At 41.2% G+C, this 23512-nt stretch overlaps 1 protein-coding gene across 13 annotated transcripts in view; it reads right to left on the bottom strand.

Moving 5' to 3' along the window:
* Nucleotides 1–6858: 6858 nt before the first annotated feature.
* Nucleotides 6859–23512, bottom strand: part of KCNJ15 (potassium inwardly rectifying channel subfamily J member 15) — a 44832-nt gene continuing 28178 nt past the window's right edge. For 6 of the 13 annotated variants that reach the window (XM_070488866.1, XM_014862029.3, XM_070488874.1 and 3 more), the window contains 2 exons: nucleotides 12168–12268; nucleotides 6859–9822 (listed from right to left, as the gene is read on the bottom strand). In XM_070488866.1, coding sequence (XP_070344967.1) covers nucleotides 8675–9802 — 1128 coding nt within the window. In that variant the 5' untranslated portion in view covers nucleotides 9803–9822; nucleotides 12168–12268 and the 3' untranslated portion in view covers nucleotides 6859–8674. Of the gene's footprint in view, nucleotides 9823–12167; nucleotides 12269–12483; nucleotides 12563–12752; nucleotides 12872–13490; nucleotides 13720–22937; nucleotides 23225–23512 lie in introns of those variants that run through there. The other 7 variants (XM_070488867.1, XM_014862027.3, XM_070488870.1 and 4 more) reach the window with 5 other exon arrangements.

Genomic DNA, 23512 nt, shown 5'->3' with positions numbered 1-23512 from the left:
CAGAAGTCGAGATGTGTGTGTGTGGCTTGTATGAGCAGAAGAGTCATGCTGGCAAGAGGAGATGCTATAACATGCTTCACGTATAGCAGGTCAGTCAGCCAGATACATTGTTGGGGGCAGGGTAAGGAAAAGCACACATTGTTCAGTGTTGATGTCAAACTTTGAGTCTGTTGTTTACAGCAGACTTAAGGCAGATCTTAGAATCACATGGAAACAGAGCTTACAGGGAAGTGTACTGTCAAGAGCAAGAGTTTCTTTCTTTCTTTTTTTTTGGTGAGGAAGATTGGCCCTGAGCTAATATCTGTGCCCATCTTCCTCTATTTTGTATGTGGGATGCCACCACAGCATGGCTTGATGAACAGTGTGTAGGTCCATGCTTGGGATCTAAACCTACAAACCCTGGGCCACCAAAGCAGAGCACACAGACTTAACCATTATGCCACTGGGCTGGCCCCAAGAGCAAGAGTTTCTGACAAACTCAACAGAGGCAAACCAAGATTGATATAGAAAGCAGTCCTTGGGACTGGTGAAAACAATCTGGGACACACATTACTACGTGCTAAGCACTATGATGGAAGTGTGGAGATCAAGTAAAGGGATATAAAATTGGGGGGGAACCCCTAAAACAAGAGTTTCTGGGTAGAATAGGGACTTTGCATGAAAAATTAAACCATTAAGCTTGTTTATCTGACACTTTTGAAGGCAGGTGAACAAAATCAAGGATTTCTTAGAAGAAAAGTTATGGCTGCCAGGATGCTGTGTTTTCAGCCCAGAGCCAGAGCTTCCCATGCTACTGTGACAACTCCCACATTCACTGCCCCGAGGACATGGTGTGCTGAAGGCAGAGCTGTCTTATGTCTTGGACATGGATAGCTCAGTTCTCTGGCCAAGGTCACCCCACAAGGGCAAGCAGATGCTTGAGATAATGGAGCAGGAAATAATATGTGTCTGAGAAATTCCAGGCAAAATAAAATTAATGAAACACATCCCACTGGTGAGCCTCATTACTGTGTTCCAGATTAATGTGCACTTTCTGGAAAACGCTTTGTTTTTCTGCCCAAACAGTATCCTCAAATCTGACTTCCTATTATAGGCAACAGCCTTTTTTATTTCCAGCTGTCACATTCTCACTCAAAGAACAGAGTCTTGCCACCACTTAGAATGTTGCAGCAATGAGTCAAGATTCCAGACGAGCAGGTTCCAAAAGAGACACTTGTAGAAGGTCGGAGCTGTGGCAGCTCCTTTGTTGCATGTGCGTGTGGGAAGCACCAGAGAAATGCTTCAAAGACAACAGCTGCCCCTTGGTGCGTATGCTACTGTGTGGATTTTCAGTAGTTGTGTTGCTTTGTGGTCACACCCATTCTGATGTCTGTAAGGCTTATATAATTACGTGTTTTCTTTCATCAAAGTCAAAGAGCAATGAAATGTAAGAGACTTTGGTAAAGAATGAGGTGCTGAAAGGACGTTGTTAAATAGTTACTTGATCTTTAATCGTTGACTAAAATGAAATGATCAATAGCGCATCAAGGCAAAAGGAAGAGGTGAGGCAGGGATTTCATCTTCTTCTTGTTTTTTTTAAAGATTTAATTTTTCCTTTTTCTCCCCAAAGCCCCCTGGTACATAGTTGTGTATTTTAGTTGTGGGTCCTTCTTGTGGTGGCATGTGGGATGCCATCTCAGCATGGCCTGACAGGTGGTGCCAAGTCTGCGCCCAGGATCCGAACCAGGGAAACCCTGGGCCGCCGAAGTGGAACATATGATCTTAACCACTGGGCCCCTCATCTTCTTTTCTTTGATAAGAAAGGAAGCAAAACACACTTCTTTAGGCACTGATAAATACTACATCTTAACAAGTTTTTAGGACCTAGTCATCCCCAAATTATTGCAGTTACCATCACTGGAAACAGCTATTTCAAATGTTTCTCTCTGAGCTCTCTAAGGGAATATGAGCTCCCTCTCCAGCCACACACCTCTACAACACCATTACCATTCCAGAGAAATGATAAGAAACTCAAGACTCTAAAATTTTCTTTATTGTAGGGGCCGGCCCTGTGGCCGAGTGGTTAATTTCACTCGCTCCGCTTCCGCGGCCAAGGGGTTTTGCTAGTTCGAATCCTGGGCGCGGACATGGCACTGCTCGTTGAGCCACGTTGAGGCAGCATCCCACATGCCACAACCAGAAGGACCCACAACTAAAAATACACAACCATGTACTGGGTGGGGGCTTTGGGAGAAAAAGGAAAAATAAAAAAATATCTAAAAAATAAAAAATTTGCTTTATTGTATTTCCCATTGTTTCACAGAGTGATTCCATATATAAAAAAAGAAAGGCGATGGAGATACGTATGAAAACAAGAAACGGTTTGACAAACAGAGGTATGAATTTGTAGAACATGAAAGTACACATTTCAAGCTGATTGGTCATAGTGTGATTGGGCAAAATGGTGACCGAGTATACACATATCAGTTAGTGTGAGATTCCCAGCATGCACCAAATAGTAGCTCAACCTTGAGAAGCATGAATCACTATCCTGCTAAGACAGATCCAAGCCTAAGAATACTTTAAAAACTAGACACGCATCTTGCGGCACAGGATAGCAATCAGATGCAGTGCTATATATAGCAAGAGAGTGGTGTGATGGAGACTGGTAAGCGTACCCGGCCAGGATTTACAAGTAGTGGGACTGCTTGCTTGTAAACCCTGCCTGTCCTTTGGGAGTTTGCTCTCCATAACATTCCCGTGAATTTCACGAAGCGGTCTGGTCTTTCGGAGTGGGTTCTTTTGGAATGGAGATGTCTGTTTACCAAAGCATTCTTTTTGTAACTTACAATTCCATGACACTCTACAGAAATAATTCTTCAAAAATAGATCCAAGTTGGATGTTATCCTGCTGTTTAATACTCTGTGTCAGCACACAAACACGGCTTCCTCTTGCGATCTGGAAGTTTGTTTTTGTAAAAAGTCCCTGATGCAGTCATACTTCCTGCAGTGATTTGATTTAATTTAACATCCTTAATCTTAAGATTTGATTTACAGAGGAAAGATAGTTAAATTACAGGGGATGAAAAAAATCATTCCTTTGAACTCCCCTCCAATCACCTTCTTGGAAGTTCTTTACTTTTTCTGTAATATTAAGGATATTTGCAATAGTAACAATTATTATTATTATTGCCAGGTGGTCACAGTTCTTAGCTCAGAGTCAACAACTTCTGATTTTTCTCTTTTTTTTTAGGGAATAGGTATTCTACCATCAATTGTGGTAGCTCCCTTGGAGTCTAATTGTGAGTGGCTTCTATCTTTTTTAACTTGGATAATGTTGAGGGGTGAAATTGCGTATCTTAAAGGAGTGGGAAGGCATGGGTACTAGATAAGATTTGGCCTTGAATGAAGATAAGATCATAGCTAAGTACCACATCATGAGGTAGGAGCTACTAAACAAAGAAAACGTGGTGATGGACTCAGAGGTTGACTCTTTCAATCTGGCTTTGCCCATCTGGCATTGGAGGAATACGAAAGCCGTTGGCCTGATTCTCGCACAGGAGGTTGGGACTCAGGGCTCCTGAACACCGTGTGGAGGAAGACTTGAGCCCATCCTTCCAGGCCTGTCCTTGCTAGATAAGCTCAAAGAGGGTGCTGCCCCACACTGCACAGAATATATCAAAGGCCCCCTGTGTTTGGCTGAAATTTGCTTTGACTAATTGGGCAAGCCAGGAAAACATCTTCTTGGAATATCCCCTTTCTCTCCAACCAGCTGTATGAAAAGCGCAGCTTCCAAAATGAAGGGACATTAACTTGTTGTTCTTCTAGAGCTGGGCATGGTTTGGGATCATGTGAATACTCTCTGTAGAGTTGTCATGTTTAGAAAATAAATATACAAGACATCCAGTTAAGTTTGAAGTTTTTTTCCAATTGCCTGTGCAATTTTGTAATTTGAACAAAATGAATGTGAGACATTTAGGGCATCTTAATAAAGTCCATACAGGATGCAGGACAAAAATCGCTAAATACAAGACATGTCTTGCATACACAGCATGGTTGGCATTCCTAACTCATGTTATATTCAGAGTTATATGGTGTATACTTACCTATATGGCATCTTTGGCTTTTATACTCATGTATTAATTATATCCTTTGACGTCGACAGTCAATTCTCGTAATTTTATTAGGAATTAACCACAAATCCCAATCAACAGCTTTTTCTTGGTCTTCTATTTTCACACACCAGCAACATACCAACTGAAAAATAAAACTTCTGTCCCCAATTTTTGGGCATCTAAATGTCCACAAATTACTAATTTGCATTGGTTATTTTTAACCCGCAAGATGATTTGACTTGGTAGAATGGATAGCAAAGATGAAGAGCAGTGAATCAAGCATGTGTAAAGCTGAAAGGCAACTGAGGGCAACAGAAGAACTGACAGACGATGAAGACAAAATGGAATGGCTGTAGCTTTATTTCTGCCTCATGTTTCTTCTTCATTAAGCACTTAGTGGAAAAGCTCTGGAAAAAACTTGAACTTAATCCATCGGTGTTTCTTAAAGGCTATCAAAATTGCTTCTTCTGGGAATCCGGAAGAATATGATGACACAGTCTGTTGTAATGTAAGACTGAATGACCAATTTTTTCCGACATTCTTTTCCACTGGTAGAAATCCCTTTAGGTGAAAGTCTAGTTGACCAACTATTAGCTTTTATTTTTTACACTTTTCTCACTGCCTACTTTACTCTGAAAACGTTGCTTCAGATTCCTTTTTCAAAAAGATCAAAACAATATAACATTAATAAAAATGGAGTTTACTGACAAATTGTAATGCCTAAAGAAGTTAAATAACTCTTCTATTCTTTAAAATCCCAGTTAAGTTCTAATCATACCATCTCATTGCAAATTCTCACTCTAGAGACTACAACGCTGTTCCAAAGACAATTCCCTCTGAGAGCAGAAACCATTCCTTGCTGTCCACGGGCCCAAGGATTGCTTGGCAGCTCATTTTGATTGAAAATAAACTGAAATTCACAAAGGGTAAAATGTATGCAGTTAATCAATTTAAACTGAAATGTTAAGCTTTAGACTTTCAAGCGTAAGTCTTCCCAGGGGAAGAAATTAAGTGCATCTTGGACCTCTTCAGAGTCAAATCCTGCAACCTGAGTGCACACTACAGAACTTGAGGATCAAGACTTGAAATGAGAACATGTTTCATTTAAAAAAAAATCCCATCCCAGAAAGCTATGAAAAAATAACCTGTATTCAAAACTAGTTATTTCAAATGTTTAACAGGCAGAGAAAAGTCTAGCAAGAATGAAAACCAAAACTGAAGGACTAGAAGTCTTCATTGCACCCCAAGGTCAAATGTCTGACCCTTTGACCCTAGTGACAAAACACAGAACCAAGCCCAAAGGTGAGGAGGAAGCTTCACTGAGCTACCAACATAATACCTAGGGCGTTCTTCACTCTTCTGTCCTCTTTCCTTTTCTCCAGATGATACGTGAGCACTGAGCACCCAAGCCAGGAAGAAAGAATCATACTGGAGCAGAAGGGTCATTTTTTTAGCTAACTTACATCTTGATAGTATCACAATCACGGTCCATTAAAATTCAAAATTTAATTCAAAGAAAACTCAAACAAAACAGTTGTTTAAATTCACCTAAATATGCGGTCTACTCATTCATGGCATTTTTCACTTCTGACCGGTTATTTTAGATTTCTGGAGTCTCGTCTCTCTGCTGTAACTTCCCCGTGAGCGGGAAGGGAATCCATGTGTGCCTCCATCTCCACCCCAAAGGCAGCTCATTATGAGAATCAGTGAATGAACCTTTGCTCTGCTGTCTGGGGCCATTGGCTACTAGGTACTATGTAAATAGAATATATTTTATTACTGAAATACAACACGGCTTGCAGATTACTCTGATTTGCTGCCATTTACTTTGTGGTTTCTCAAATGGAACACAACATTTTTGAATGGTCTCAGTGAGAAGTGTTGATGCATTGGAAATGTTTCAAAATGCAAAAGTCTTTTTGGGTCAAAACACTCCATCGGTTTGACTACTTAGTTGGATGTTGAGCAGAAATCTGTTTCAATCAGAAGACTGTCCAGATACAGTCAAATAAGTTTGCCCCTGAATCGTTTGTTAGCATGCTAACAAAAGAGTATTTTGTACAAAGGAATAATAAGTAAGTGTGGCTGGAAAATGCTAGTTTCAAACCAGACGCAACTTGAGAGCTATGTATTAAATATTATGTTATAATATGATTTATTGACTTGTGCAAGTCATATTTATTTTGTGTGTAGTGCAAAAGATCAGATGATGAAGTCTTCCAAATTTGGCTGAAATAGATATACTAAACGAACATACAGAAAGATTTCTCAATCTCAATCTGATGTACATGATTGTTCAGTATACAATATAAGTATGCAAGCTTCCTAATCTTGATCACATTCAAATTAGCATTGATGTAAATACTGTGAAAAGAATTTAATAGTGCAACAGAAAAACTGTAAACATGCCTATGGCATTATTTTCCTATTGATTATACCATAATATACAGTAAAAAAAAAACCACATAGTACAACTCAAAGAGCTAATATCTAACTATACTAATGTAATTTTTTGGGAGAATTAATATCTAAAACATCTAGCCATGAAATTAACAGAAGAATAAAAAAAAAACTTCCTGAATAATTAAAGGCAAAAAGCCTCTTGTGCACTGAGATTGTTTTTTAAACCTTTACAACTTTACCTCCCTTATTCGGACATTTGCATTAGATGTTCAGCCACACTTTCTGTTTAATGGAAGGACATTTGAAAATGTGGTGACACCAAGATATGACCAGTATGCTGTGATCCACATCACCATTTCACTGATAATCTGAATCCAGTTTACCTTCCCCATTTTCTCTGAGTCCCCAAATTCCCATTCTTATAGAATCAAATACACATGAGCATATTTGTCAAGGACTTGCTCTCTCTTTTATTTATTTTTCCTTTCTGTTGAGGAAGATTAGCCCTAAGCTGACATCTGTGCCAATCTTCCTTGGGTTGCCAAGTGGAGTGTGCTGAACTTAACTATGACACCATGAGGCCAGCTCCAAGGACTTGCTCTCTTAATTGCAAATGGCTTTCACTGATCATTTCCACAATTATACCTGAAAATGCAGTGTGTGTGTGCACATGTATGCATATATGTGGGCTCACACATATGTCCATGCATCTTCCTGAGTGAATATGCAAATCTGTCCTGGTTTGAATGAAATGAGAATTCACCTTTCTACTTTTAGCCAATCCTAGCCCAATTATTCTCTGCCCCCCACAGAAACGCAGGATACCAGCCCCGCAAATTCTGCCAGAAGCACAATGTTCCCTCTGTAACACTGAGTTGTATGAGATTTATTTAAATACTGAGGGCATTTTTTACATGTTACCAGAGTATCAAACTTCATTCCTGCTTCAAGGAGTCCTCTGCTCGTGAATTCCTTATCCCAAGCCCCTCCTCTTCCTCCTGGCCCCGTCCAACATTACAGACTTCAGCATCTGCGCAAATTTCTTGGATTGTTGCGCAGCTCAATTTTTCTCTTGTGCAAACTATAACCAAGAGCCATGTTCTTAGCATAAGTAAGACAAACGTCATTCTCAAGAGTTTTCATTTGCTCTTGGAATTTCAATGGCACTTCCTTTGTGGACAAAAGCATTTTAACAGATAAGGAATGAGTGGCTCAAAGGACTATTGATCCAAAATAATGAACTGAAGAGAGAAGGACAGGTCTGGAGGCCATTTGGACAGGGGCCCCACAGAGCCCCATGGCTTCAGAAAGTTACTTTGAAAACATCGTCTGGAGCAGAGCTTTTCAAACTTTCATGTGTACACAAACTACTTGGAGGTCTTGTTAAGAGACAGACTCTTATGCCGTAAGTCCAGGTGGGGCCTGACACTCTACATCACTAATAACCTCCTAGCCGGTACTGATGCTGCTGGTCTGTGGACCACATTTCGAATAGAAAGGGGCTACGACATTCCAACAAAAAAATTAGTGTGAACAATAGCATCAGCTCCATTTGTATGTGTTTTCACAATTGTTAATTCCTGATAGGATTAATTTCACTCCATACAAGTAAATCCACTGAAGAGAGGTGAAAATGGAATAATAACATTTTATGAGTACAGATTCCTCCTGCCCCTTCTTAGGTGTTACCGGATAGCTACCATTATACATAACATTTTCTTTGACAAGAAAAGGAGTGTGTTTTAGAGCGATGATATTAATGAATACTGAACCACATTTTAACTCTTGACCATATTATCTTTGATACTTGAATTGAACAAACACCTGCTATCCTTGTATAGAAATGCCGTTCCTTTCAATGTCAGCATCATTAAATGTCTGTCCATCCAGCAGGACATTTTTTCAATTGCTCTACACCAAGTTCTTTGAAATGTAGCCCCACTTTAGAAAATCTGAATTTTGAGAGTTTGCTTCAGACAAAGCATTTAAAAGGAAGCCTCTCAAACATGGAAATGCTTGTTTAGCCACCAGATCAAAGGAAAAGATCAAATTTGTAGCCTGTGAGGTTTTTTGAGAGTGCGTCCACACAGTTTTGCTTTCACAGCGACCTTTGCTTTTGGAGCGAGCTCAGATGTGGAAACAGCTCTCAGAGTTAAACAGCAGTGACACCACTGCCGTCAGACGTTGCTCTGCTGTAACAAAAGGGTCCTCAGTTCTCTTTCCCTCTGGTCCTCCTGCCTGTACTTCTCCTCAAGTTTCTGCTTCTCAGCATCTGCGCAATAAAAGGTGCAGTCCGGGCTCTTCCGGATCTGTTCGAACTGACTGAAGTCAGCCACATACTTTCCGGTTTTGGAGAGAGAAACCACAGGCACAAACTCAAAACCCCAGTAGATCTCTTCTGGGATGTATGATGTGCGGCTCTGGCAGACGGCGCTGGTGGATTCCACAGTGGCGTTCAGTAGGACCACCAGTTCGAACTCCTTCTCCTTCAGGTTCTGCGGTGTGAGATCTCTCAGGGGGCTCGTCTCGTCCAGCACGTGGTAGAAGGTCATGGGCAAAATGAGGAAGGGGCTCTCCGAAGAAGAGTCCACGTGGAATTTGACGGTGGCTTGGTTCAGGAGGATCCGCTCCCCCTCCTTGGTGACGTGGGTCTGGAGGAGCTTCCCGGAGAGCTGGCACTGAATCAGGAGACTCTTCCTCATGTTGGCCACCTGGATCACCAAGCACAGCTTCCCGTTCTGCTTGGTGATGACAGCACAGTGGCTGAACTTGATGGTCTCTGCCCGCTTTTTGGGTCTTGCGATTTTTGCCAGGAAGGTGCCCGTGATGAAGATCTCAATCAAGGTCGTGATGACCAACTGAGCGACCAACAGGAAAATGGCATGAGGACATTCCTCCGTGATGGAGCGAACTCCATAGCCAATGGTTGTCTGGGATTCCAGGGAAAAGAGAAATGCGCCTGTGAGAGAGTCCACTTTCATGATGCAGGGGGTGTGATTTGAAATACGCTCACTGGGTTCTAAGTCCCCGTGAATAAATGCAATGGCGTAATAGATTACTCCAAACAGGAACCAGGTCATCACAAAGGTGGCTGCAAAGAGGGTGAGCTTGTACCTCCACTTCATGTCGATCACGGTCGTCCACAAGTCTTGAAGGTAGAGTAAGTAGATGCCATCCACCTTGTCGATTCTCACGTTGCTGTGTCCACTCTTGGACATGACTCGGGGCCTGTTGGTCTTGAGTCCAGCTCCAGCAGTGTGCTTCACCAGAGGAGCACTGGACATGTTGATGTGCATGGCGTCCATCGTCAGGCTCTTGGGACCACCTGAGGAAATGACGAAGAAAGATGTTCCATTACGGTCACACGTGGTGGAACGCCCAGAAATTAGAAATAGGATAATTCTGTGAAACAAGTGAGAGTATATGGACGTACACTAGAAGGGAGAATTCTGAAGGCAAGACATCAATTTGTACTTGAGGAAGAGAGTAGGGTAGAGCAAGGAGCATAGAATTTGGAGACAAGAAAACGTGGGTTAAATGCTGACTCTTCGATTTATTTACTGTGTGAGCCTCAGCAAGCTATTTAACCTCTCTGGACCTCAGCTCACTCATCTTTAAAATTGGAATAAAGCCTACTTCTCAGGGGTTTTGTGATGGTTAAATTAGATAATGGCTATAAAGTGCCAAAACAGAGCCTCACACTAAAAAAATAATGCTAATCTTCTCTCTGTGATATTACAGTCATACGCATCTACCCCACAGGGTATTATGAATATTTATGTATATTCAACTATCATGGATTTCCAATTATAAAAAATTTAAAAATAAATTGACCTAGCATAGGGTCAGTACCAACATAACTAAAATGTACCATCAATAAGATAGTTCTTAATATAATGATGGATAATATTAATACAGATTTTTAAAACTTAGGCAGTATTAATACAATTTTTAAAACCGTACCCTTATTTTTTTTATTAATGTTATGATAGATTACAACCTTGTGAGATTTCAGTTGTACATTATTGTTAGTCATGTTGTGGGTATAAAACCATACCCTTTTACATGACATTCCCTATAACAGCAATTCATTTTTTCCCCTCATCCAATGAATAATTTAGAATCCATGACCTCTCCTAGTTCTTAATTACAATAGAAAAGACTAAATTATCAAACAACCGAAAAAAACCACAGAGTGAATAATTAAGTTTTATTAATGGCTTGATCCATATGCCGGTTATTCTTAGAAAAGTGTTATCAATATACCATGTTGGGTATGACATTTAGATGTGCCACAGAAATTCCGCTTTACTTCTTTAGAACGAAGCAGAGCCAGCATAGGAATCAATTCTAAAGAGCTAACAAACAAGTAAATAAGTAGCAGAACAGACCTCCCCAGAAGTCCAGGCTCCTACATGAAGCCCCAGGGGTCACTCTGCCCGGTACTAATGACAGGAACAAGCTGGGTGTGAGGCCACACAGCATCTTACAGTACCTGCTTGGTGACTGAGATAAATTACCCCTACCTCCCTTGAAAAAGATAATGTGAGTGATTACCGGGTTACCCCACCTGGTTGGAGTGTTTTTTGCCACCTCATTAGTATTTTAAGGATTAAAAAATTCCCCTCTTCTAAAAAGGAACTGGTATCCTCTGGTCTGTAATTCATGCAATGATCTTCGCTGTTAGAGCAGCGTTATCTCAACAGAAGTTTAGCAAGTAATCCTCTGGGTGAACCCCTTCAAGGAAACTGAAACTGTACCCATCAGAGGCTACACTGTTGAGGATGCAGTGGATCTGTTGGGCTTTTTCATTTTCCTGTTACATTATTCAGAGTGTATCCTTTTCTGAACACCTCTTGAGATGATTTTTTTTTTCTTAGAAAGTCACTTTTTCATTTTCATTGCAAAGAAGGGCCATAGGTTATGCAGAATTTATTTTACTGGTTGAAGCCTATTCCTCTTATTTTGGGATTGATTTGGAAGAAAAATACAGAATATAATTGATGAGCATGGGCTCTATCAGACCCTCTGCAGCATCTCTCAGTAACCAAGAGGAAAGCGACCACAACGAAAGTTTGGAAACAAAGCGCCATGCTGGCATGCTGAAATGCACAGCCAAGCCCAGAACGCCAGCCCCGCTACAGACAAACGGAGCTTCTGTACAAGTAGCTGCATGCACTTTTTTTTGGTAAAGAAACTGCTAGGGGAAAGTGCATGCCATTCAATCCACTGAAATAAAAACAGAGGCTTAAGTTTTCAAATGTGAGTGATACACCAGTGTCCTGTGGGCCCAAGCAAAGCTCCAAGCTCAGCCGTCTGCCAGATTCTGGAAAACTTGGCCCTGTTTATATGAAGGAAGTGCCATGAAGCTTCTGTTTTCACCTCTTTCAAAGGGGCAACAGGCCAAGCTTGGGATGAGCTCGATCTTTTTTCTCTTTCTGCTGAAAGCTTTTTTGCTGCATTTCTGCGTATCTCATATCTCGTGTTAGAGATAATGAGACCCATAGCTATCAGAGGTTGGTGGTCATAAATGGGAGAAGGGGACATAGAGCCTTGGGGTGGGGAGTTTAGCATCTCTCTGTGGAAAAGAGGGTCTGGCGGACGGTGCTCAAAGGGGAAACACCTGCTCCCTCCCTCTCAACACCCTGTGCCCTCAGAACTGTTTACTACCTGGTCACTCACTCAGCAGGTCAGAAGGCGTCTTCTTCAAGGCAGGTGGGACGTCCTCGCTCCCCTTCACCCACCTGGCTACCATGGGATTCTGCTACTGCCTGAAAGAAAGAGGGACACGTGGAGTTCACAGCTGTTTACTAAGACACTAACCCAGTGAAACTGACCCTTACTGATTTCTCCACGGGCTGGGGCCGGAGCAGTCACCTTCCAATCCCTGGCAATCTGGCACGGTGCCCAGAATTGAGTAAAGCCTCAAGGAGTGTTTTAAGAATGAAATTGAAGCCCCAACCACAGCCCTCACAGGAGAACCCACCTCTCTGAAGGGAGCTCAATGGTAGAACACCCTGGAAAGAGTGGGTTAACTCACCCCCATTGAAACCCACTCTCAACTGACCGTCAGGCAGGGAGGCAGGAAGGGGAAGTGCAGAGGAAGTAAACAGTGAGAATTGGAAGGGAAGAGTCTAGAATATTTTTACCGCCTGTGGAAATGCATTATTACTGTTGAGTCATAGAACATTCGGGTTGAAAAGATCGTCAGAACCAGGGCATTTGACACACATTTTTCAAACAAGGAGACCAGACCTGGGAGGTTGGTGACTTGTCTTCACCACAGGGATGCTTCATGGCAGAAAAAATGAGGTCCAAAGTCGTTGGAAGTTAGACCAGAGTTCTTGTCAGTACCCCGTGAATCCCTCTCAAACCTGCAAAGTTTAATGTAATCTGCTCTAAATTCAAGAGGTTCTTTTGCATCCTACTTTTCTCATGTGCGTCTTCCTAAGCCAAATATCTATCTCCCCACGTTTGTACCTGCCTCACACGCAGAGGCACACATTCACTTCACACTTCTTTTCTGATCCACCCATTATTGTAAATAATTACTCATTTATCCTTTAAATAGTCCCAATTATTAACCTGTATAACCTCTTGTACACGGGATTCTCCCAGTGTTCACAGTATGTTTGGCAAACGACTTTGTCCCCTTCTCTATGTCAAGATCCAGCATCTCCTTCTTTGCACCCATCAATTTACAAGTATGCTTTATCATTTGCACTTCATTATATGCTCTTAATTTATACTATTTTATTTCTCAGCAGACTTCGTTCATCAAATGTACTTCACTGTTGACACACTCTCATAATTTGATGTGACTACTTTAGTTTTTTTTTCCTTGGCGATTCTGCAATTTACCTGGTTTAACTTCTAAAATGTTAAGGGACAATAAGGGTTTCCCAAAAGTTAAGGGTGGAAAGAATGATAAAATATATTCTCCTCTAATGTTCCTTCTTCTAAATCCTCAAATAAGCGATATTCCATACAAACCATTAGTAGTTTTCCTCAGTCTCTAGAAATTGTATTTATCTCTCCAGTTTTCATTATCTTGTTCCAACATGTGGGGTGGAACTGTAATTCTTAGAATGGAGATATCTTTATTGAAGTTGAGACCTTGAAACTGTTGAATGGGGAGGTCAATGTTACTCTCTCGTTCTTCAAACCAATAATGTATATACATGGTGTGAAGTCATTTACTGCTTATGCTGCGTAGCATTTGCTTTATGGAGATAAAGAAAAGGAAACAAACACATTTTTGAAACAGAAGTCAACGGTAGGCACATTGGAAAAGATACTTAGCTATATGAAGAACTACACTTCCAGCATTGAGGACGAAGCAGTGAGAATGGAAAAAAACGGAAGGGGAATTCCCATCCCCATCCTCAGGGAAGAAAAAAACTCTATCAAAGAAAGGGGATCTTATAAGAATGGATGATCAAAGAAATCAACCACAGTGAGCTGGAACACGCTATCCTGTCAGAGAGAAATCAACCTGTAAATGGCCAGAAAGCCACTGACCAATTAGAAGAAATACATATGCAAATAATAAGCAAGAGCAGAGTCAGAATAGAGCCAGAAGTGGTCCAAAGTGGGCAAGATGCAGATAAATAATAACAATGGCAAATGTAAAATAAAGATTCAGATATTTAACAGTAATAATAAAGCTTCAGATCAATAATAACCATAATCAATGTCATAAATAGATAACACTACATCGCTATGTACTAGCCATTCTTCTGAGTACTTTCGATGTGTGAACTTAACCTCATGCCAACCCTGCGAGGCAAGTGCCATCATTATCCCATGAGGAGGAAACTGAGGCACAGAAAGGTCAAATGACTCCCCCAAGTTCCCATCAGCTGGCATGTGGTGGTAGTGTCCCTGTGAAGCTCCTGTGCCCATGCTACCACCCTGAAAAAAGTGCTCAAGCTTTAGCTGCATCAGGACCACCTGGATGACTCGGGTTTCTGATTCAGTAGGTATGAGGCAGAGCCCAAGAATCTGCATGTCTGACAAGTTCCCGGGGGATGCCGACACTCCAGGAACGCACACTGAGAACCACTGCACCAGGGTACACAAGCTGAATGATATCGCCAGCTCGTCCCCCTTTATGAACATCCTTATCCCCTCACTTTCCCTTCCGAATTCTAAAGTGACACTACTGCGCGCCCAGGCATTGAGAACGTCTCTTTACTAATTTTTAGAAATGGCCAATCTCCGCCATCCTTATAGATGAATGCCACCTACCCTGTGGCCCAAGGCTAACTATTAATGTTTTAAAGCAGCAATATATGGCGAACTTAATCAAACTATAACACACAGTTTATATTTATTATATACATGTTATATTATATAAATATTGTTATAGAACATGTAAACATTATATATTATAAAATTTATATTAGAAAAGATTTACAGAAAATAGACAGATATTATAATACAGCAATTATATTATGTTAAATATATATTATAAAATAATATCAGTAATTCTAGTAGAAATATTAGCCAAAATTAAAGTACAGAGACGTCTTTAATTCCCATAATAGACTTTCCTCCATCACTTTCACTAGCCAACCTGTGTTTATGTGATCTCTCTCTTTTTCTAATTCTCAGAAATGGGATCTTCCAGGTAACTGTCATGTGATGCTTTGTTAGGAAAAAGAAGACAGTTTAAGAATGACTTCTTTCCTCCTAATTAATACAACACTGAGACCTTCTAAAAACGTAGAGTTCTGTTGATTCAAATTTTGAAGTTTTTAATTTGCCCAACCTGGGAAAAACATCTGTGTTCCATGGTGGGCTAACAAAATATAGGCGCCTGCAGAAAAATAACTCATAAAAAAAATGGGGAGGCAGCAGCACCCAGAACCCAGAGTTTCTCAACCAGGCCTCAAGTGACGTCATCCTATGTGACTTCAAATGGGGTGGGGAGGCATGGAAGGATGACACCCAAATGAAAACAGAACTTCGGATTTCCAGACTAAAATGAAGGCTTGAGGGCATCTGACTTTAATGTTCTGGCAAAGCAGCTTCCTGTTTGTAAGAAAAGTTGCTTAAAAAGCTTTCTTGGACGTCAACTATTTCTGACAAAACAATTTTTTGATGATCTCCCTCTTTGCTATGAACCCAAAATATCTGGATTAAATTTCACTTTAAGGATATACAGGGTTAAATATTAAGCAGAAAAAGAAATGCTTGACAAGAATGTACTTGGGGTTCACTGAACTCAAAAGGCTTAAAATATTGAAAATAAAATCAGTGAGGCTCAGCTAGCCTCTCTCTGGATCCTGTGACTCTGGTCACATGAGCACCGGGACCTTCGGCTTTGGCCTTGTGCCACGTTCCTCCCTGCTCCTTAAAGCAGTAAAAGATTCACTTCATTGGCTGGTCTGAGTGTTCCTAATCCACTTCTGGACCCCAGGAATGTGAGCTGAGGACACGGATGGCTTTGCCCAGGTGGCCTCATAAATGCACGTGTTCACTGAAAAAGAACACGGTGGACAAAGTTAACTCTCAGAAGATGCCAAAGGGTGGCTGTTTGGTTCTTCTCTGCTAGAGAAATTACTCTTTCCTTCTGCAAACCCGTTTATTTTTTCCTCAGGCCATTGAGGAAGGACAACTTCTTGGAGGCTGTGGGATTGGTCTTTCTTCTCCATGAGAAGCATAAGGATCTGAAGGGACGCACTAGTTGAGATTACGGCAGATTCATAAGTTAGCTTCCTCTGTCTTGATGACCTATGTTTTGAAGATACAAATTTGGAAGCTGATTGGTAGAGCTGTGGCAATTTTTGGTTGTTGTGGTTGATTGTTTATTACTCCCAGTTCTTTGCTATCCCTTTCTGCTGGGTCCATCTGTGGAAAATCCTTCCCTGGGGTCGTCCCTGTTGGGGAATGTGCTTTCACTCTTTTGGGTCGGATGTGGGCGTATGATTTGCCGATGGAATGTGAACTGCAGTGACTCATGCCACACCTGAACAGAAGCGTGAGACTCATGGCACAATCTTGCATGAGTCTCAGATTGGTTGTTCCTTCTTCTGGGGATTGGGAAGAGGGACACAATTGGAGCTGAGCTACAGCTGAACCAAAGCCAACTCGTAACATGGATGGGAAAAAACTCTTATTGCCGTAAGCCTCTGAATACTTGGAGTTGTTTGTTACTGAGGCAAAACCTAGTGAAAGCCTGACCACAGAGACACCCCCTACTACACACTTTTGTATTTTAGGATTACACGCCTGACCTAAAAGGTAGTGCACTTAAAGGAAACGTGTAAAGTCCTGAAATATCCCTAATGTAAACTCTGAATGTTGCTCTGTGACTACACACTGAATAGAAAAGGAAATCCAAATCCAAGAAGCTTCCAATAGGAAGAAAGATTTGCCTGACCTGTAAAGACAACACAGAAAAGGTGGATAGTTCTTCTCATTAAATTACTTCTAAATCAATATTTAAATTTATCATGACAAGACAACTTTTCAGGGCAAGATATAAGGGCCTCAGATACTATCGCTGTACTATTCATTGGAGCGAGAAGCCCTTAGTTAGGGATCTGGTGGCCTCATGATGTGTGATGACAGACACCTGGGGCATCCCTGGGCACCATTATCATTATATCATTGATAGCTTTCATTTGGAAAGGGGGGACTTAAAAGGGACATTTCATTTCAAATTTGAAGCAATTACAGACAGTATTTTATTTATTTCTTCTCCCTACCTTGTGAAGAAAGTATTGTCTCGATTTTCTAAATGGAGAAACTAAGCTTAGAGCGGTTATATAATTCACACGTGTTCACAAAGTTCATACACGGAGGACGTCATTGACAAACCTGAGCTGTCTCCACAGCCATCCTCCTGTCTAACCACTGTGCACCTCTGACATCAAAAGTAGCTCACAGAGAGATCTCTTCTCGCGATGCAGCATAAAATCAGTTCCTGCTCGTTACATGTTAGTACCCATCATAGAATAAATAGTTATAATTGATTTACTGTTTATCCTGTTCCAGACCTTATATCAGGTGCCATATATTAATTTAATTCTCACATAGATTCTGTAAAACGTGCTACTATTATTTCTATATTCCAGGTAAGGAAACTGTGATACAGCACAAGGTCTGTTGGAGTCTGTGGTCCACGCTTTGCGTCTCTATAACACTAGTTCTTGAACTTCAGTGAGCATCAGAATCATCTGGAGGTCTTGAAATTCGCATGCCTGGGCCCCATCCAAGGGTTTCTGATTCAGTAGGTCTAGAGTGGAGCCTGAGAATCTGCATTTCTAATAAGTTCCCAGGTCATGGTGACGCTGCTCGTCTTGAGGCCACACTTTGAGAACACTATCTACACTATTCACCACTTAATGAGTTATGTAGAATACCTGGGAAAATCACAAGCACATAAATCGAGTATCTAAAAGTTTAGTCTCCTTATTTTCAAACAAAGGAATGGGCCTTTTGGTGTGTGAAGGAAGAGGAAGCCAATGGGGTTCCATATATAAATATGGCAGCCGTCTGCAGAGTTTTCAGTTAGATAGAAGGACTGTCCTAAGGGATAAAAGTTCAGGTATAATGTCTTGGGGGAAAAATTGAGAATTTCTGGGAAAAGGAAAGCAATCAGTTAAAAATTGCTTTGAGATCTCTTCCTTGGATAATGGGTATCATCTTAGAGTAACTTTCAGGGTTTGCTGGGTAAGAATGCCAGAGGCCTGAGGAGAGATCCTGGATTCTGGGGCAAGAGAGCTAAAGTTGGAGGGTCTTAGGGGTCCCCTAGCTCAGCCTTCCCCCAAGTGTGTGGTACAGGCATTCCACAGATAAAGGGTCTTTTGGTCAGATAATTTGGGGAAGCTTTTCCTACTGACCCTCCAAACACTCCACAGCCTGCACCCATTGGAGATTCACAGTGTACATTTGTATATTACAGGGTCTGAGAAGTCCCACAGCAAAGAAACCTGCTTAACTCTATATATCTGGTGTTTATCTGGCATTTGGGGACACTTTGAGGAGTGCCAATCTGGAATAAACTCTGCACTTTACATCTGGGAAAAAGAGGATCAAAAAGGTGGAGTGAACGGTCGGCCTGGTGGCGCAGCGGTTAAGTGCGCATGTTCCTCTTCGGCGGCCCGGGGTCCACCAGTTTGGAACCCGGGTGTGGACATGGCATTGCTCATCAAGCCATGCTGTGGCAGGCGTCCCACATATAAAGCAGAAGAAGATGGGCACGGATGTTAGCTCAGGGCAAGTCTTCCTCAGTAAAAAGAGGGGGATTGGCAGATGTTAGCTCAGGGCTGATCTTCCTCAAAACAAAACAAAAGAAAAAAGATGGAGTGATGGGGTGGGGTTAGGGCTAGAAGAAAGGCTTTATGATCCTTAGTCCATTTGATGGGCAGGTATCTCTCTGTTGTCATGAAATTTCTTGAGATGAGCTATCCATCTCACTGGATACTGAAGACAGGGTAGCGTAGAAGAGGAAGACCCCCCCCTCCCCAACACACACACACACACACAACTACAGCGTCAGCATCACTTGGGTGTTCATTAGAAATACCAATATTCTGGTCCCACAACTGAGCTGTTGAATCAGAATTTCTGTGGGTGCTGCCCAGTAACCTATGTCTTACAAAGCACTCACTTCCCAAAGGACTATGTGTCTAGAGTTTGTCAGTGATGGTTGGAGAACTGGCAAGGTCGTTCTTTCGTCCCAATGCACATTAGAAAAGCAACAAGTTCTCCTTCAAAGACAAGTCCCACATTTTGCATTGCATGTGAGCATCTAATGATCCAATTTGCCTCTGTGGTCAAATATTTAGCCTTTTTCCTATGCTTCCATTCCATTATTATTGTTTCGAATTCCATAAGTACGAAAAAATCCCTTTCCATCTCTAAATGCGGTTTGCATAGTTATAGCCTTCGCTCCTCAATGCAGATCTTTTTAATTTTTTTCTTTCCGTAGAATGCCAACCTTCCTCTACTCGGCAAAGACAAGTTTAAACAGATACTAGGTTCAACAGGAGACTCATTTCCCATTTTCCATGGCAAAGAATCTGAACACTGGAATAAGTCAGAGATATCATTTGCTGAATATTTTTGTAAAGACAGTTTAATTTCAGGCCTTTTATTTGCGAGAGAGCCGGCTAACCCAAATAAAACATTATACATCTGTCTGTTGTTACGAGTGACCAACTTCAGCTGAACGTTATTACTTAATAACAGCTAACTTTCCTATAGACTAAGAATGTGCAACAGCTAAGGAGCAAATGGAAATTTCCTTCGGTTTACCACCCGTGGTTTCTTCGTGCTCCAACATGTGAAGAACTTGGGTAATAAGCATATTCTCCCCTCTAATCACAGCGTGGCTTGGACATGCATTGTTGTGAGATGACTGGCAAAACAGGAAAATTTATGTCTGAGGGGAGAAAAAACCAAGGCGAATCGTATTGCTTGAGCCTCCCTAATGCACTTCTCCAAATTTTCTCTTTGGGAAGAGATTTCTTGAACGAGCTCATGGAATCTCACTCACTCTTCTTGTCTGGATTAGTTCAAATGTAACCAGAGAAGATGGCTCGAAACAGTGCCAGGTAGATAAGGAGATGGAAATAGAGAGCGTTTGGGTCTGTCTGCCTGGAGCCTGGAATAAGTCAGAATGGAAGGCATCTGTTTTTTGCAGACAGTACTTGCAGAAAAACAAATTTTTTAGTGTATTCTATTTAATGAAACTTCTCACTGGGCATAGTCAGAGCATTAGAAGAGGAAGAGAAAAACGGAGAGCAAGCGACGACGTTCATTTTCTCTAACCTCCATCTCTGCCCTTGAAAATTGCTGGAGACTAGGTCATTGCATTTTTACAATGCATCTTTATGTAATTTGCAACATTTCAAATTGATTTTCCCCTAAATAAATCCCTCACTAAGACTTTGAATTCACTGCCTTTAACCACTCCCGTCTATCTTTCTTTTTCTGACATTTATAACATTGTTTACTATGATAAAGACATGGAAATATAGAAACAGTATCACATTATAAATAAATGTATCAATTTCACTCTGGCTTGTTTTTCTGGCTTCATGCTGATGACTTTTTGTTCTGTTTAAAATAAATTTGGAATTGTTGGTCTCTATCAATTGATGATTAATGGACTTTGGTGTGAGATTCACCTGGATTTGAGGGTGGAATTCTTCTTGGTGATTCCTATGCTCATAGTTATCATGATTTGAATCTCATCCCAGACAGAGGAAATTATGACTTGCTTGGTTTGGAACCAAGTTAATGGATGTGTGTCAAGAGTGTCAAAAGGTTTTAAACTCAGTGTCACTGTCAGTCTGAATCTTGACCACATTTCTCTAATGGAGAAACTGGGTATCATAGGATGTCAGGGGAACACAATTAATACCAAAATTCTTGGATTGTGGTCACTTTACTTAAGGACTGGTAATATTTCTGAGTTGTCTGCTTGTCCCAAAGTTGAAAACATAGACGCTTGAAATCACTGAGTCATAACAAGAAAATTTCAATCTTCAAAATACCTTCACATTCAATCAAAGTTTGAGACCTTGGGCAGTTAACGATTCTCCATCACTGAATAGTGTAAGAAAACAGGTTCTAACAATCTGTAATTAATTAGCTGGAGGGTCTTAGCCCAATTTTGCTGTTTTTAGGGTTTCCAGGTAAAATACAAGATGCTCAGTTGAAAGTGAATTTCAGATGGACAACAAATAATTTTTTAGTGTAAGTATGTCTCATGAAATATTTGATGTATATCCTAAAAAAATATTTATCTGAAATCCATATATGTGTATTATATAGATAAATTACAAAGGAATTCTACATTTTTTGCTTTTGAGGAAGATTAGCCCTTGAGCTAATACCTGCTGCCAATCCTCCTCTTTTTGCTGAGGAAGACTGGCCCTGAGCTAACATCTGTGCCCATCTTCCTCTACTTGATATGTGGGATGCCTACCACAGCACGGCGTGCCAAGTGGTGCCATGTCTGCACCCGGGATCTGAACCGGCGAACACCGGGCTACGGAGAAGCGGAACATGCAAACTTAACCGCTGCGCCACCGGGCCGGCCCTGGAATTCTACATTTTTATTTGCTAAATCTGGCATCCGTAGGGAAGAGCAAATTTATGCTCAAGAGTAGCTCAGAAGGTCGAAAGACTTAAAGACAAGTTTTAATGTACACACAGCATTCTTAGAAGAACAGCAACCCAGATTTTCCCAGCACCAGGAACCCCGAACATAAATGTCATCCTTGTGGGATGAGAGCACAGCCTTCTCGTGAATGGTACACTAGACGTCCAGGATGTTAGTCTCATCTTTAATATTTTCGCTTAGGGGTTCTTAACCATGTTGTGTCATGATCTTTTTTGGCAGACTCCTGAGGCCTCTGAGTACCTTCTCAGGACATGTTTAAATAGATAAAAATCAAATAAGTATGATTACAAAAGACACCCGTGATATGAAACTGTACTTATTGAAATATTTTAAACCAAAATTGTGCTTCTTTTTCAAGCATCAATTAACAAGAGCTAGCATTTTGAAGGTGTGGTGAGCAGAAATGTGATTTCAAGATCTCTGAACAACTACAATGTCATGTTGAAATGCTCCTGATTTCTACCATGACAAAGTCACAGTCACAGCTACCATGATGGTGATGTGCCATACATTCATAGTAAAAAAAGTGTAAATTTTAGTTAGAGGAGACAGAGAATGAACTGTTTTTATTTTTTCCCCCATCCTAGGTCATCGATCCTCCTGAATTCTCCCCATAATCTCTCCAGGCAATCTGGCCCCAGGTTTAAACCCTGCCGTCAATGAGGCTTCGATATAAACCTGGTGAATCCTTCTTGGTTGATTTCCCCATAGACAGTTTCTTGACATTTTTAACAATTAGCCTTTTAGATACTGTTTCTTCTAGAAGAATGGCTGACACTTAACCATTAGAATCACAGTTAATCCTCTTTCCAGTAGGACCTTACCACCGACACTAGTGTGAACAGGGACCACGACATTGGTGCTCACGTAACTGGAACAATGCCAATGGGGAGACCTGCCAACACCCCTGCTCTGGACATAATAGTCCAGTTTCTTCTCACATGGTAACAGAGGAGGAAATACAGCTTAGAATCATATGCAATTCTCTGTGTTCATGGGCTTCCATGTCCCGTTTCTCCGAATTGTGAAGCTGGATTCTTACAGTCAGTGTCTTATTCAGTCGCATAGCACTTTATATTACCATGGTTTCATCATAACTCTTACCAGGAAAAAAGAAAGCTTACTCATCTACGGGACAGTAGTTCAGACAATACTCCCCTTCATAAATCCTCCAGCGGCCTCTGCCGCTGACAGCAGAAATCCTGAACACCTTTGCAAAGCAGAACTCCCATCAGCTCTGGCTCTCACTCCCTCAGCTGTGTTCCCTGGAGGACGGAACCTGGGTTTGTACTTACCGTCGATGTCCTCGTGGCTGGGAGCCCTCAGTTCCTTCCACAAGCGTCTCCTTTCTCTCCCCTTCTCAGTTAACTCCCACCTGTCCTTCAAAAGTCAGGTTGAATATTATCCTCTCTGTACTTAAAAAAAATTAAACATTTCTTCGGAGGCAGGGGAGTGCAAAGGTTAAGAGTACGGAGTCTTTCTTCTGTGGATAGGAGCTGTGTGACTCTCGTCAACCTACTTAATCCAGCTGAGACACAGTTTCCCCAGCTGCCGACTAGCAGGAATAATAATTCCCATGCCCACTGGGGTTGTGTGAGGTTAAATATATAACGTCATCAGACTCTGCCTGCTCATCCTCATTATTATATAAGAACTAGCTACTATCATTATATGTTTACAATAAACAAAGCACTCGAACTATGATTTAGTGAAAGGAAGTCGCGTTTACCACAGATGACAGCACAGTTAACAGTCTGATCGTGGAAAATGCTTATAAATCAGTAAGAACCCTTGTACACTCAACCGGCAACACTTATAAATATACAATTCAAAAAATTAAAAAGGTGGAAAAATCTTAAAGACATCTCAA

The sequence above is a fragment of the Equus asinus genome, chromosome 18 (assembly GCF_041296235.1).
Source record: "Equus asinus isolate D_3611 breed Donkey chromosome 18, EquAss-T2T_v2, whole genome shotgun sequence".
Classification (NCBI taxonomy): domain Eukaryota; kingdom Metazoa; phylum Chordata; class Mammalia; order Perissodactyla; family Equidae; genus Equus; species Equus asinus.
This window is presented reverse-complemented; position numbering and strand designations above follow the sequence as displayed.